Source organism: Ursus americanus, chromosome 16 (assembly GCF_024610735.1).
Source record: "Ursus americanus isolate L20-20 chromosome 16, mUrsAme1.1.p, whole genome shotgun sequence".
In the NCBI taxonomy this organism is placed as follows: Eukaryota; Metazoa; Chordata; class Mammalia; order Carnivora; family Ursidae; genus Ursus; species Ursus americanus.
Window position 1 is genome coordinate 49,368,502 of NC_142142.1, and position 14,333 is coordinate 49,382,834.

General features: G+C 56.7%; 1 protein-coding gene across 2 annotated transcripts; it reads right to left on the reverse strand.

Moving 5' to 3' along the window:
- Positions 1 to 545: 545 nt before the first annotated feature.
- Positions 546 to 14,038, reverse strand: ABCG4 (ATP binding cassette subfamily G member 4). Of its 2 annotated transcripts, XM_045797962.1 has the most exons (15): positions 13,920 to 14,038; positions 13,006 to 13,255; positions 8,750 to 8,867; positions 8,501 to 8,633; positions 8,326 to 8,376; positions 7,961 to 8,106; positions 6,650 to 6,773; positions 6,407 to 6,521; positions 6,086 to 6,228; positions 4,610 to 4,708; positions 4,222 to 4,390; positions 4,012 to 4,112; positions 2,749 to 2,907; positions 2,462 to 2,580; positions 546 to 2,309 (listed from the first exon to the last, which is right to left on the reverse strand). In XM_045797962.1, the coding sequence occupies exons 2-15, from the start codon at positions 13,241 to 13,243 to the stop codon at positions 2,084 to 2,086; spliced, it is 1,941 nt and encodes a 646-aa protein (XP_045653918.1). In that variant the 5' UTR covers positions 13,244 to 13,255; positions 13,920 to 14,038; the 3' UTR covers positions 546 to 2,083. The 2 variants fall into 2 exon arrangements, with proteins under 2 accessions (XP_045653918.1, XP_087724493.1); XM_087868367.1 differs by lacking the exon at positions 2,462 to 2,580 and having other exon boundaries at positions 2,240 to 2,416.
- Between the last annotated feature and the right edge of the window lie 295 nt (positions 14,039 to 14,333).

Consider the following 14,333-nt stretch of genomic DNA (forward strand, 5'->3'; position numbering starts at 1 on the left):
GAATCACAGGCCTGTACCTCCGAAACCAATAATATATTATATGTTAATTGAATTTAAATAAAAAATGTTTAAAAATAAATATTTAAATAAATAACAATGAAAAAGAACATACCCATGCAACAGACCCAGCGCAGCCACACACGGCTTGCAGATCCATCCTAGACAGCGTCGTCGGCCAACGCCAAGAATGAGGAGTCTGGAGGCAGAAGACCCGGTTCCCAGACCTGGTTTCACCCCCATTAGCTAAGGGTCCTTGGGCAAGTTACTTAACCCACGTCAGTTTTCTCATCTGCAAAACGGGTTGTCCTAAGGGATAATGCACAGCGGGCACGGGACGCCTTTGAGCTCATGAGCATGAAGCATTTGCAACATATAAAGCATAATACAGGTATTTCATAGGACGCACATGCGCTCGCTTGACGTGTGCTAGCTTACCAACCCCTGCCACAAACTCTCTAGAGCTCACAGACTTCTCCCAAGTGCTCTGAAGACCCGCCACAGGCCACGGGATCAGGCGCCCCAGCCAGACACATTTATACACTGCGTACCATATAAATATAGGTTTTATTAATAATGGGTGAAGTCCCACAAATACAACTGGCATCTCTGGGCGACGGGGAGAATCCGTGGCAGGGTAAGAGAAGGAAGAGTGGTGTGTGCACAGGAAGAAGCATCAGGGGAGAGCCCTGGGGGAAGGGGAAATCAGAAGTGGCGTGAGCCTGGACCCACCACGGAAGCCAGACGTGCTCTGTGTCTGTCGCTCTGGTGCCCAGGGCCCACCTTGGCTGATGGGAAGGTGGGAAGGGTGTGGAAAGACCCAGACAGGAGTTTGAATGAGCAGCAAGCGGCTGGGGAAGGGGTGGGGGAGTGAGAACGCCAGCTTGACACACAAAAGAAGGGCCACGGGGTGGCAGTGGCCAAGGCCAACGTACGCCCATGCTTGTGCTTGTGTTGGCTCCTGAGCTCCGGGGAGCTAGTACTCTGTGCCACCCCGACTGGGAAGGGAAAGAAGACTCGGGGGTAGACACCTGCAGATCCTAGGTCCCAGGACACCCTGGGCGGCACCAGCCTCATCCATACAAAGTGGCATCCCCAGAGGAGGTGGGCACTGCCCTTCCCAGCGTCACCGCCGCCACCACCACGCCACCATCACTCCTCCTCGGAGCCAGAGGGGACAGCGTGGTGTGTCGGGCTGAGATTGCCTGTTCGCATGTATGTGCCTGTAACTCTGGAGAGGGTAGGGAGTGTTGCAGGACCGGGCAGGAGAAGCAAGAAAGGAGGCTTGGTCTTCTCCTACTCACGCCCCAGAATAAAGTGCATTCTCCAGTTCCAGTGGCAGGTGGGAGAGAAACAGACATTATTGCAGAGGTGCCACCAGACCCTACCCCCACCAAAGGGGACAGGGAAGGGGACGGGGCATCCCAGGGCCCCAGGCCTCTCCAATCCCCAGGATTGGGAGGGATGACCCAGACAGAAAACCCAGCTTCTGTTCCAGCAGATTGTCCAAATCAGCCAAGTCTGGGGGTGGGGAGAAGGTGAGGAGGAGGAAGAGACTTCCAGAGCCTTCCCTGCTCCATTCCAGTGTCCAAATGGGACTTCCAGGGGACCCCACCAGGGCCCAGCCCTGGAACCCAAACCTTAGAACAGCCCAGTTTACAAACACTTGTGTGGTGGGGACCCCCAGAGGGGGCCACTTTGGTCAGTTGTAAATGGGGGCCTGGAGAACCTGGGGCTCCCAGGCAGACAACAGAGGAGGGTGCCGAGGGCAGGAAGGAGGGTGGCAGCCTCCTAGTGGTCTTTGCATGCAGATGTTGGAGAGAGTAGGGAGGAAGCTACAAACTGCATCAACTGGGGAAGACTTCTGGGCATGGCGGGGAGGGCTGGAGCCCCCACGGCCACAGCCACGGCCACGGCTGGGAGCACAGCCCAGCAGCCAACCTGTGGAGGCGCTGAGAGAGGGGAAGGTGGCTGCACCAGCAACCAGTGCCAAAGTCTACAAGGTTAAAACAGTCCCAGAGGGCTGGGGCTGAGGGCTTCCGCTGCGGGGGCTGGGGCGCAGGCCAGAGCAAGGCCAGGGCAAGCTCTATCTCTCCGACTTGACCCGGTAACGGAGCACAAGGTATGCCAGCAGCCGCAAGGCCAGGAAGAAGATGCCCAAGACCAGGAAGTCCAGGTAGAGCTTGGCATCCTCCACATCCAGCGCTCGGAGGATACTCTGCGGATTCTGGAAAGGGCAGTGCTCCTCCAAGCAGGTCAGATCTCCTCGATCCATGCCATAGATGGTCAGAATCACACCCTCAAAGCCATACCTGTGCACGCAGGGACATCAGAGCAGGATACAGAGCATAGGGTCACTGTTCCCTGGGCAAACTGCCAGGGCCCAGCTGCAACTCTCTCCTCCCTGGGGCCTGGGCTCCTGCAGGGAGGAGCAGGGACAGACGGTGAGGACAGCGGCTCTGACCTGACATAGGAGAGGTAGGAGCTCCATTGCAGGTAAGTGGGGATGGTCTTGAAGCTGACAAAGAAACCGGAGAACAAGAGGACAGGGATGGCGGTAACTGGGCCCACAAAGGTGGCCACCTGGAGGGGAGGGAAGGGGACCGGGCCATCACAGGAGTGACCGGGACAGACCCAGGAATGGGGTGGCCCACAGTTTCCCACAGATCTGTTCCACTCCTGATATCAGCCCCAGCTTCCTCCCACCAGACCCCATCCCCTCTCTGGATCCCCAGGGGTCAGCCCTCCCACCTGGAGGGAATTGGAGGCAGCTCCAATCAGCAGCCCCAAGGACTGGGCCACCAAGGCTGTGGCAGTGGCCAGGGCGGAGAAGAGGAGGAAGCGGCTGGTTTCGGCTGGCTGGCCGGTCATCCAGTACATGATACTGCAGTACACCACCGGGCACACCACCTGGGGAACGGGCACGGGCCTGAGCAGGGGGCGCAGGCCAGGGCCACAGTGGCCGAGACCCTCCCTGCCGCCTGGGCAGGAGCCCCTGGAACAGCTCTGCCTAGAGCGTCTGTGCTGAGTCCTGCCGCTCCCACGCTCTGTGTGTGCTGCCCCCCAGGCTGACATGTGTCCCCTTGCTTCCTGGCTGGATGACCTTCATTCAAATAGTGTCACCATTTCCACTGGGCCCCTTCTGACCAGTTCAGGCACGGTGATGTCTCCATATCTGAGCACCTGAACTGGCCAGATTATTCTTTATCTGTTGATTAATTAACTCTACATGTGAACACGTGTTGTCCCCCTCTAGGCTACCAACTCCTGGGGCCGGCGTCCAAGCCCAGCGCGGACAGTTGTGCAGGCTGTTCCCTGTACTAGGCGCCCAAGCAAGAGGCCACCAGAGGCCAAGATCCAGCTGCGCTCTTCTCACGAAGCCATGGCGAGGCATGGGGCAGCATCCACCCTGAGGACAGGGCAGCTTTTCTCATTTGCACACAGCTGCCCTACAGCTTATTGGTGGCCCCAAAGCTTGGAAGAGGAGACTAGTGACAATAAAACCAACCCAAACTGGCTACCACTTACTGGGCACTTGAGTACGTGCCAAGCACTGGTCTAAGTCCTTTACGTGTATTAACGTATTGACTTCTCACAAGCAATCCCCAGGTGGAAGCTCTCATCATTCCCCTTGATAGAGGGGGATGTGGATGCAGAGATAGACAGGAGGCTTCTCCATATCTCTCAGCTGCCAAGTAACAGTACGGCCCCAGCGCCTGCGCGAGCTACCCTCCACTGCCGCGGACAAGATTTACAGGGTCATTCGTAGGGTTATTATTTTCATCACTGTTTGTCATCGGTTGTTCCCCCAAGAACGTCAGTTCCCCAAGGTCAAGATCACATCTGTCTTATTCATTGCCGGATCCCCATGCAGGCACAGAGCCTCGTGCACAGTAGACACTCCCCACCTATTTGCTAAGTGCAGAAAAGGAGTAGAAAGGAATGGCAGGAGACGAGGTTGAAGGAGTCAAGCAAGGGTGGAAGAAGACAGACAGGAGGGAGGAAGGGGTTTACCTGAAAGGGCACATCGGCCATGGTCTTGGCCAGGTAGTATGCTTTGAGGCTGTACCAGTAATTGAGATGCTCCCTCATGAAGACTGCCATCTCTAAGGGGACTGAGGACACATGCAGGTGAGGCGCAGGTGAGGCGCAGCTGTCTGACACCCCGACTCCGGCCCTGTGCCCCGCTCCCCCCCAACCCCCGCCCAGGGTGGCTCAGCTTACAGGTGAGCACGGTTGGCATAAGGGCAGCAAACATGAGGAACAGCATGGAGAAGAAGAGGCAGCCGGTGTTGTTGAAGACCTTGATGGCATCGTTACCGATGTGCAGGTAAAGGAGACCAATGAGCACGCCGATGACCACGTGGGACACAAATCGCAGGTGGGTCAGGACCTGAGTGAGGAAAGGGGATGGGCCACAGGCCAGAGATGGGCAGAGCACACTGGGGTAGGAACTCAGAGCCGCCCTCACAGACATATAGACCCACGGGTGCCTTGGGAGACTGCTGGCTAGCGGGTGGGGGGAGGGCTTTCCCATCCCAGCTGCTGAGAGCTTATGCCCCCCAAAAGCCAGGCCTGTAGCAGCCTGCTCTCCCCCAACTTGATGCCTCACCGTGTCCCTGAGGATGGACAAGAAGGTCCTCTTGAAGAGGATGCAGAACTGTGTGAGGGTGCTGGTGGCAAAGGTGTGGCTTTCAATGGGATCCACTTCCTGGGGAGAGGACATTGGATCAGGCGAGCCTACCCCACCCACCCACTGCACACCCAGCTCAGTGATGGGAAAACCCTGGAGCCCTTCCCCAGGGCGGGAGTCCTCCAGTCCCTCTCGTACTGATGGGAAACTCCACCACTGAGGTGTCTGCCTGGAAGCTGGCCTCAGGGTCATGAGCTGGAGCGAGATTCGGAGAGAGACACGAGGAGCAAGTAAAAACTTGAGAGAGAGGAGAGAGCACACGTCGAGGACACTGTGGGGGCTAAGAGTAGACCAGTCACTCCTCTTCTTGTCTTTACTCCATCAAGAAACAGTTACCCGAAGGGCACAGTACCTTGAAACCACCAGTGTCACAATCATATTTAACAACCATCATACTGACCGCGTCCACTACAACTAGCCCTCCTGGTTTTTGAAGCTGGCATCCAGCTTGTCAGTTCAGATGGAAGAATGAACGCGAGAGGTCACATGGCCCCCAGGCACAGCTGGACCAACCAAGGGACCTGGAGGAACGCAACCCCACTAGCTTACAAGTGGCTCATCAGCATTACCCTAAACACATGGACCAGATGAATCTCGAACATAAAGAATAAGGATCTTTTTCAGGTCCCAAGTCTCTTAAGATGAAAAAGACCTCTGGGGGCCAGACGAGAAAGCGCCGGAGAACCTGCTGGCATGACGTCAGGTGTCTCCGGTCAACGACATCCACCTTCTCAAGAGTCCCCTGCCCCAAATTTTGGCCTTAAAAACCCTCGCTTGCGAGCCACTGGGGAGTTGGGACTTCTGAAGACTAGCTCCCCATTCCCCCGGGTGGCCCTACACCAGTAACTCGCCTATGTCCCTTCACTGCACAGGCCCACTGTGCGTTTGTATTGGCTTGCTGCACAAGCTCTCCTTCCATTCAGTGACGTTTTCAAGGCTTATAGTATCTCATTTAGGGAAGAGAACCAGGACCCAATGAACACCAGCTGTACCAGCTACGGTGCAAAGAGATTTATGTGATGATCTCGTTAGTCCTCCCAATAACCCTAGAGCTAAGTGTCATTGCCTCTGGGCTGGAGATGACAGCAAGACACATGGGCCACGAGGCAAGAGACACAGCTTCGGGTTTGCTTACCAGGTAGCCCCGTGCTGGCGCTGAGGACAACACGCTACAGATGCTTAGTAAGAATTTGCTGAACACACAAAGGAACAGAGGTCGAGCAAGTGCCCAAGGTTACACAACTGTTCACAGTAGGTCTATTCCAAGTTCTGAGTTCTTCCTAGTCCCTAATGGTTTTGATGCCTCTGGTTGGACAGCTCTTTGGCAGGGCCATCGTCCAGGGTCCATCTGCCCTCCCCCACTTTTCCCTCTCTGCCCTCTCCACCCATACTCACCTGAGGGCAAGGGTGGCAGGAGGTGGGGACCTCATTCTTCTCAGGGCTGCTCTTCTTCTCAGCCATGGCACAGAGCCCATTCTGCACAGCCCTGAACAGCATGGGGTTCAGGTCTCCATACTCTCCAGAGGCCACCTCGATGACTGGGAGACACGGAGGGGAGTGCTTGGCTAAGATCTCTCCTTGGTTCCCGAGGGCAAGCCAGCCCCTCCATGGGTGTGTGGGGAAGGCAGGGGACAGTGAGACCTCCCCAAGGAGGCCCAGGTGTATGACCCAATCCCCCGGATTTGGCCCAGGACCACAGCCCAGGCCCCCACTCACTGAAGTCAGCCGGGTTGTGGTAGGTGGGGCAGTGTAAGCCAAGCCCCTTCAGGTAGGGGATCAGGTTGGTGACCACGCCCTTGAAGATGCACTGACCTTGGCTTAGGATGTAGAGCTGAGGCAGAAAGGGAAGGGTGAGGAGAACACAGCCAGTGGACTAGGCGGGCCCCACTAGCACCTCTCCTGACGCCCTTCCCTCTCCCCACTGCAGGCCAGGCCCCTGTGAGGCCCAGAGCCACTCACCTTGTCAAACATCTCAAAGAGCTTGGCACTGGGCTGGTGGATGGTGCAGATGATTGTACGGCCCCCCTGGGCCAGGGACTTCATGAGGGACACCACTTGGAAACAGGAGGCGCTGTCCAGACCACTGTCCAGAGAGAGGCCACCGGAGGTGGGGGGGGGTGAGGTGGGCACAGCCAAGAGAAGAGAATTCTTGGGGTGGGGCAGGTGCTACGGAGGGGATGGAGCTGGCAGGAAGGGAGTCCCTCTGGCCACCCTGACAGCCTGTCCAGACTAGATGATGCAGGCCTTTGGAGGCACCAAGAAGCCCAGAGCGCCATTCAGTTTAACAAGCAAATATCGAACAAGCACCTGTTGAGTGGCCGGCGCTGGGACTACCATGATGGATACCTAAGACATAGACTCTGGTCTGGAGGGAGAGAGAGAGAGAAGCGCACAGATCACTGGAGATGATGTGGAATGTGCTGTAGAAACATGAGGTGACAAAGGGGGCGAGGCTTCAGATCTGCTGCCCAGGGGTTGGAGGGAAGTCAAAGAAGTTTCCTGAATGCGTGTGGAAGAAGAAGGAGCTGAGCCGGCTAAAGGCGGAAGGGCAGGCGTGGTGGCGAAGGGCATTCCAGACAGAAGACACAACATGTGCAAAGCTCAGAGGCATGAAACACATGGCCGGCCCAGGGAATTATAAGCAATTCGGTGTTATTAGAGCATAAAATACATGCTCTAATAAAAGACAGCATGAAGCAAGATGTGAGGCTGGGGAAGTAGGTTCAGACGGGAACCTCGTAAGTCCTCTGACTTTCTTCTGAGGGCAAACGGGAATCGCTGAGTGTTTTCAAGCGGGGGAGTGAGTATTGCTAGACTTGTCTTTTAGAAAGCTCTCCCTGGCTGCGGTTTGGAGGGAGGACTGGCTGGGAGCGACTGAAGACAAGGGGGTAGGAGTTTGTGGCAGAAATGCAGGCAAGAGCTGATGAGGTCCAGAACTTAAGCCTGGGCACTCGGGATGGGGGTGGGGCGAATCTGAGAGACAGAGAAAGAAAGTAGAATCAGCAGGATTTGGTGACGGATGGGCTGTGGGGAAGAAAAGGAGAGGGAGGCATCCGTCAAGGAGGACATAGGATTTCTGCCTGCGTGAAGGATGGGGCTGCTATGGCGACAGGACTGGCAGGAATGGATGAGGAGTAAGCCCTTCTCTTGGCCCCGGGAGGCTGCTGCGCATGGACTCTGGTCTCCAGCAGTACAGCGGGATGCAGCCTCCCACCCTGGCTCAGGGCCGAGGCAGGGGGCATCCTGGTGGGAGAGGAGGGGGAGAACTACCTGGTGGGCTCGTCAAAGAACATGACGGGTGGGTTGTTGACCAGCTCCAGGGCGATGGCCAGGCGCTTCCTCTGCCCACCGGAAAGCAGAGCTGTCCTCGTGTGGGAGCAGGACATCAGGCCCAGTGCTGTCAGGATCTCCGTCACCTGGCCCAGCCCCCCCACCCACCCCAGGTCAGCTTCAGAATGTCCGCTCCTCCCCACCCCCACGCCACCCCAATTTAAAGAAGTGCTCCCTTAAGTCCGCTTGGGCTCCAGTGTCCCAGCCTTGGCTTCTTGTCTCCTACCCCCACATCAGGGCTCTAGAACTCTCCACCACAAAAAGGGCAGCGGTCCTGTTCTCACCCCTTTCTCCTCCCCACTCACCAGTTCCTTCTTCACCTCTTGCTTCTCACTCAACTTCAAGTTAGCAGAGACCTGAGGCCCAGAGAGTAGGCAGGTCAGATATGTGTGGGAGGAGGGCCCTGCCTTGACCCCTTAGCCACCACAGAGGATGGGGATGGCGGGGGCTGAGAGAGGGAGCCAGCCAGCCAGCCCTCACCATCATGGCTTCCAAGACCGTGAGATGTGGCAATAGCATGTCATCCTGCATGATGTAACAGGACATCTTGCGGAAGGTCCTCAGCTCCCGCGGCCTCCCGTTGACCAGGATCTGCCCCTTCATTCCAGACTCCCTGCAGGCACATTGGTTTTGGATGGGGGTCAAGGCCACTTCAGAGCACCTTCTGTGCTCCCCAGGGGATCCTCCTTCCTGGATCCTGCCCCCATTCCACCCCGGCTTCATCCTCACCTGTACCCCGCCAAGATGTTCATGAAGGTGGACTTGCCAGCCCCGGAGGGGCCCATGATGCCAATCAGCTCCCGGCGGCAGAATTTACCCGACAGGCACTTGAGGAGGGTCTTATAACCTGCGGCGAGGGAGGCAGGAACTGTGAACAGGGTTACAGTGAACAGAGGCACCCGAAACTCTGAGGCGTGGCCCTGGCTATTAGTGAACAAGGCCGTTCCCTCCTCAGGGGGGATTGATGAGGATGAAGAAACAACCTTCCGAGTGGCCCCAATATCACACCCTCTCCTCCTGTTCCCCTAGAAGGGCCAACTCCCAACGTGCAAGTACCAGAGGCAAGCACACTCTGCCGTAGGCCGCGAGAAAACCTCCGCCCCTCACGGATGGGCACGGAGAGGGGCTCAAGTGTGTAGACGACCCTGCCCCCCCCCCCCACAAACACAGTAGTCACTCTCGCTCCCTCCAGGAAGACTTTGCTGACCATCAGCCCGAGCGAGCAGGCTAGATGTCCTCTGTGCTCTCGCAGCACCTGCATAGGCCGGTACGTTTGCTCTTAGATGTGCCTGTCCCTCGCCCCTGCCCCCCAGCCTGTGCGTCTGTGAGCTGCCTGGGGGCAGAGTCTGTGTCCTACTCATCTGTGACCTCGGCAGACAGTCTGCATGTACTAGATGCTCACGACGTGTTCTAGGAGTACGTGTTCTCAGAACTTTTGCCTCATTCTGAAAAAGCCTGCTTCTTTGTGCTCTGTTGGCCTGCAAGCCTTGTCTCCACAGCCCCCACCATGGCCCAGTAAAATCTCATGATTCATTCACTCCTTGTGAGGCAGCATATGCATTAAGAGCACTGATTTGGAGTCAGGTGGCTTGAGGTTCAAATTCTGGCTCCACACTTACCAGCTGTGGGACCTCAGGCAAGTTGCTTAGCCTCTCTGAGCTCCAGGTCCCTCATCTATAAAATGGGCTGTTAATAGCTATTTCATAGAGTCGTTATAAAGATGCAATGAGATAATATACGTAAAGCATATGACACAGTGCTTGGCACATAGAGTACATTTAAAAAGCGACATTTTATTATTAATTCCGTTTGATAAATGCTTATTGATGTCTACTACATTCCAAGCTCTGTACCAGACACTGGACAAAAAAGGAAGAAGACACATTTCCTGCGTTCAAGAAAGTCATAGTCTAGATTTAAAAAGATGGAAAACATCTATGGATCTGAGGAGAGATAAAATAAGGGTTATAACAGAGGCACAAATAATGTACAATGAGAATGCAGAAAATGGAATTGAGGAGGGTGGAGGGGAAGGGGAAAATCAGGAATGGCTTCAAGGAGGAAGTGGCATTTGAGCAAAGTCTTAAAGGATGAGCAGCATTCAAAAATGGAGAGGAGGGGCGCCTGGGTGGCACAGCGGTTAAGCGTCTGCCTTCGGCTCAGGGCGTGATCCCGGTGTTATGGGATCGAGCCTCACATCAGGCTCCTCTGCCATGAGCCTGCTTCTTCCTCTCCCACTCCCCCTGCTTGTGTTCCCTCTCTCGCTGGCTGTCTCTATCTCTGTCGAATAAATAAATAAAATCTTTAAAAAAAAAAATGGAGAGGAAAGTCAGAGGCTCTCCAGGCCTTGGGAGGAAGAGCTCTGCTACATGAGAGCACATACATGACACAAGCCAGGAAGCAGAGGTCAGAGACCACACGGAGTCACCTGGGGAAACAAGGTGGTAGAGAGGAAGGAGGGAGCCCACCAGGCAAGCCTTGCCTGCTATGTTTGCAGACCTGCCTCAGTGAGGCAGAAACCCCAAGGCCCTGCTGGAGATTTTGCTCACTACCACCCTCCTCCACCCCCCCACAGAGCTCAGTTTCCTCTCCCCTCCACCTCCTTAGCAGAGACAGTGAAGGGATGTGATCTTTCGCCCTCCCTCCACAGCACCCAGCTGTCCCTCTGGACACATCCATTCGGAAGGAGGCTCAGCTGCTGTCCACTGTGGGGTCCCCATCACACCAACTGCCCAGATAGTGCTTCAGAGTTTACAAACTCATTACTTCCCTTGCTGCTATAGCAACATGGACGAGCCAACCGGGGCCCAGAGACATCCAGTGACTCACCCAAGGTCACACAGCAAGTTCTTTCCTGGGAGAGGGGAAGTCATAGGTTCCATCCCTCTGCCTCAGGGGCGACCACCATCAATCAGAAAGACGTGTGGTTGTGTACTCCAGCAAACACCTTTCAGAGCCACTCACGGGAAGTGATTTCTTTTGTAGGGGAGGAAACAAGCGATGATGAACCTTCCCCTCATTTAATCCCAGCCAAACACCAGATTGAACAGTGATGCCTAATACAAATATCATCTTACACTTGCCTCTCACCAAGCATTTTCACAGATAACGTCTCGGCTAAGCTTCACAACATGCCTGTGCGGAGACAATTCTTATCGTCCCTGTTTACAGATGAAGAAAGTGAGTCCAAGGGAGGATAAGCAGATGGCCCAAGGTCATCCAGCAGACAGGAGGCTGGGAACCCAGTCTTTGAACTCCTGCTGTTCCACAGCTGCTCATCACGGGAGGGACCTGCCAGCCCTTCCAGATAAAAACACACTGGAGTTCTGGTCCTGCCTCTGTCGGTAGCTCTCTCGCAATTTTGTCAAGTCACTTAATCTTTGAGGACCTCCATTTCCTCATCTATAAAATAAGGACAGTAATATGTCCTCCCAAGGCATAATAGGGTTATTGTGAATATTAAGTGAGATATTTAATAGTAACTAATGGGAAAGTGTTTTGAAAAACAAGAAACATCATATATAATTAGAGGAGACCAGTGGCAAGTCCTTACCTGGGCAAGGCAGACACCACCCTCTCTCCACAGCCCTCGTTCTTCCTCTCTGCCTACCTCTAATGTCTTTCTTGTCCTCCAGACAAGGGGAGAGGGACACCAGTGAAAAGACAAGTCAAAGAGAGGAGGAAAGAGGGCAAAGAAAGGAGCAAGGGACGGAAGAGACAGCAAAATGGACAGTAGAGAGCCTGGGGCTGGCAAGCTCAAGGGAGGAAGCACCTGGTCAGGGCTGTCAGTGTGGCTGGTGGTTTGAAGGAGCCAGTCCATCTAGCTACATTTCTTTCTTATCTTCACGTCTCCTTAAAACTGAGGAAAAACAGGGCTATAGGAATAATGGCCACCTCTTCATTTGCCCAGAGCTGGTCTCAGGGCCCAGAGGCTGCTCTGGGACAGGGCACCCAGGAGGGGGCCCAGAGTCCTCAGTTTCCTTTGGCTTAGGCCCTGTGACCTTTTGGTCCCTTGTGAGAGTGAGGGTTGGGAATGCAGAGACAGCTCACGCTCAGCCCTGCTCGGAAGCACCCCAAACTTATTTCTTAAATCTCAGAGAAGAATGTCCCAGCTCCACCCCTGACCCACACCCAGCTCTGGGAAACACACACACACACACACACACACACACACACACACACACATACACACACACACAGAACACAAAACCAACAACTTCTTTATTCCCAGCTCAAATTGCCCAGGGCAGGCAGGGGCAAGGATTCCAGGGGCTGGTGAAGGTTCCAATGAACTCAGAGCCCGAGACCTTACCCACCTGCACTGATGAGAGAAAAGAGGAGGAGATGGGAATGCTGTACCAGGGAAGTTAAGAAGGAAAGAACAACACACAGAGAGCTGGCAAATCTGGCTTCTGGTCTCAGCTCTGCGACTCATTAGCTGTGTGGCACTGGTCAAGTGACTCAACTTCCCTGGGCCTCCGTTTCCTTATTAGTAACATGGGGATGTCACCTATCCTGCTAAACCTTCACCCTCCCTGCCTCGGAGGACTTCGGCAAGAATGAAGTAAGATGACAGGAATGAGAACATCTTTCAAGATCAGCAGTGTTCTATAGGTGCAAGACACTGCTCACCACTGAGGAGGGCTGCAGCACAGCCCCGGACTTGCTCAGACCAGGCCTCAAAGGCAGGAATTCTACCTAAAATAAAGGCAAACTGGTCCTGGTCCACTTAAGGACCAGAGTTAAAGTGTCATCTTAGAGGAGAAAAGCTTCAATAGCCAGTTGAACCTAGTGTCCCACCGTGCTCACAGGTGTGGGGGGAGCACAGACACAGGTCAGCTGTGTGCATAGTCGGTGGTGGGTTGAGATTTCAGTACTCACAGAGCCCTCTGGGGCAGGACTTGGAGAACAGGGGACACCCAGACCTCCTGCTAAGAAGCAACTCCTGGGGGGCTCCACAGCTCCCCATCAGGCTGCTCCCTTACCCCGTTTGCGCCAGCAGGGCCCCTCCCGCACGGAATAGGACAGCTCCACGAACTCGATGTCCACCGCTGAGCGCTTGGGTAGGTGGGAGAAGCGTTGGGCTTCGGTGATGTGGTTCTCCACCTTCTTCAGGTGCGTGGTCAGCATCGGGGGCTCCGCCCCGTCCTCCAGCGCCACAGCCATGGCCACGGCCCCGGGTCCTAGTCCACAGCCCACGGCCTCCAGCGCCTTCTCCGCCATCGCGCCGCCGGCCTGCAGGGAGCCGGCCTGCTCAGTTCGGGGCAGACCCCCAAGCCCTGGCTCCAAGCTCCCTTGCTTTCTAACGCTCCCCCACCCCCACTCCCCGCCTCCTTCTCAGGGCAGATCCGCTACTGGGAGCACCCCACTTCCCACCGCCAGAGCATCTGCCCTCTCCTGCCCCCCACTCCCCGCGTAGCTACGCTCGGTCTCGACCTCTCCTCGGTCCAGGCAGCCCCAGCTCCAGCCTGGCCCCAGCCTGGCCCCAGCCCGGCCCCTAAAAGCCCTCACCCACTCCCCCCTCCCCGCGGCGGCTCTAATCTCCTTACCCCGCAGGCCAGCAGCCCCTGGGGACTGGAAGGTTGGGGGGCGGGGAGGAGGACAGGGGCGGCCGGCCGCGGCTGCCCGCTAGGAGGTCAGGGTAGCCGGGTGCGCGCAAGGCGGACTGGGGGAAGGCGGAGGAAGAGGAGGCTCTGGGCCTCCCGCTGCATCCCCCTCCCCATCCCCGGGCGCGTCGCCTGGCCGGCCCCTCCCGCCGGCGCCCCTGCGCCCGCGCGTCCGGGACTCTCCCCAAAGGCGGGCGCACCGCCGGAACTCAAGACCACCGCCCCCCACCGCCGCCGCCAACTAGCCCCCCGTGGCGGGTTCCCCCCTTCTTATCTCCCGCATGCCTAGTCACCTTGACGCGCCCCCGGGCCGGTGCGGACGGAGAAGCTTAGCGCTGCCGCGGGCCGGGGATGGAGACTCCGGGCCCTCCTCACCTGCCTCCGGCTGCGGCACCCGCGGCCCGGCTCCCGGTCCCGGCGGCGCGGGCCGGGGCGGGGCCGGGGCGGGGCGGGAGACTGGGGAGGGCCCGGGCCTCAGGTCTGCGGAGAGATGACAACGATGGGGAGGGGCGATGGGGGCGCGCCCCAACTCGGCCGCGTACAGCCGGTTCCCAGAGCCCGGTGCTGGGCGCTGTGTCCTCCCGAGCCCGCCGGGCGACTGCGCTCTCCTCTCAGCTACTGCTCGCGGGTCCCGCTGTTCTTAAAGGGCCCGCGTCGCCCCGCAGGCGGCGGGGGGCGAGCATGGCGAAAGGGACAGCAGTGCCGGC

Coding starts and splice junctions, on each gene's coding strand:
- ABCG4 (XM_045797962.1), bottom strand. CDS start 13,243: ATGGCGGAGAAGGCGCTGGAGGCCGTGGGCTGTGGACTAGGACCCGGG. Junction 8,377..8,500: donor CGGTCTTGGAAGCCATGATG/GTGAGGGCTGGC, acceptor TCTGGGCCTCAG/GTCTCTGCTAACTTGAAGTT. Junction 8,107..8,325: donor AAGAGGTGAAGAAGGAACTG/GTGAGTGGGGAG, acceptor GGGCTGGGCCAG/GTGACGGAGATCCTGACAGC.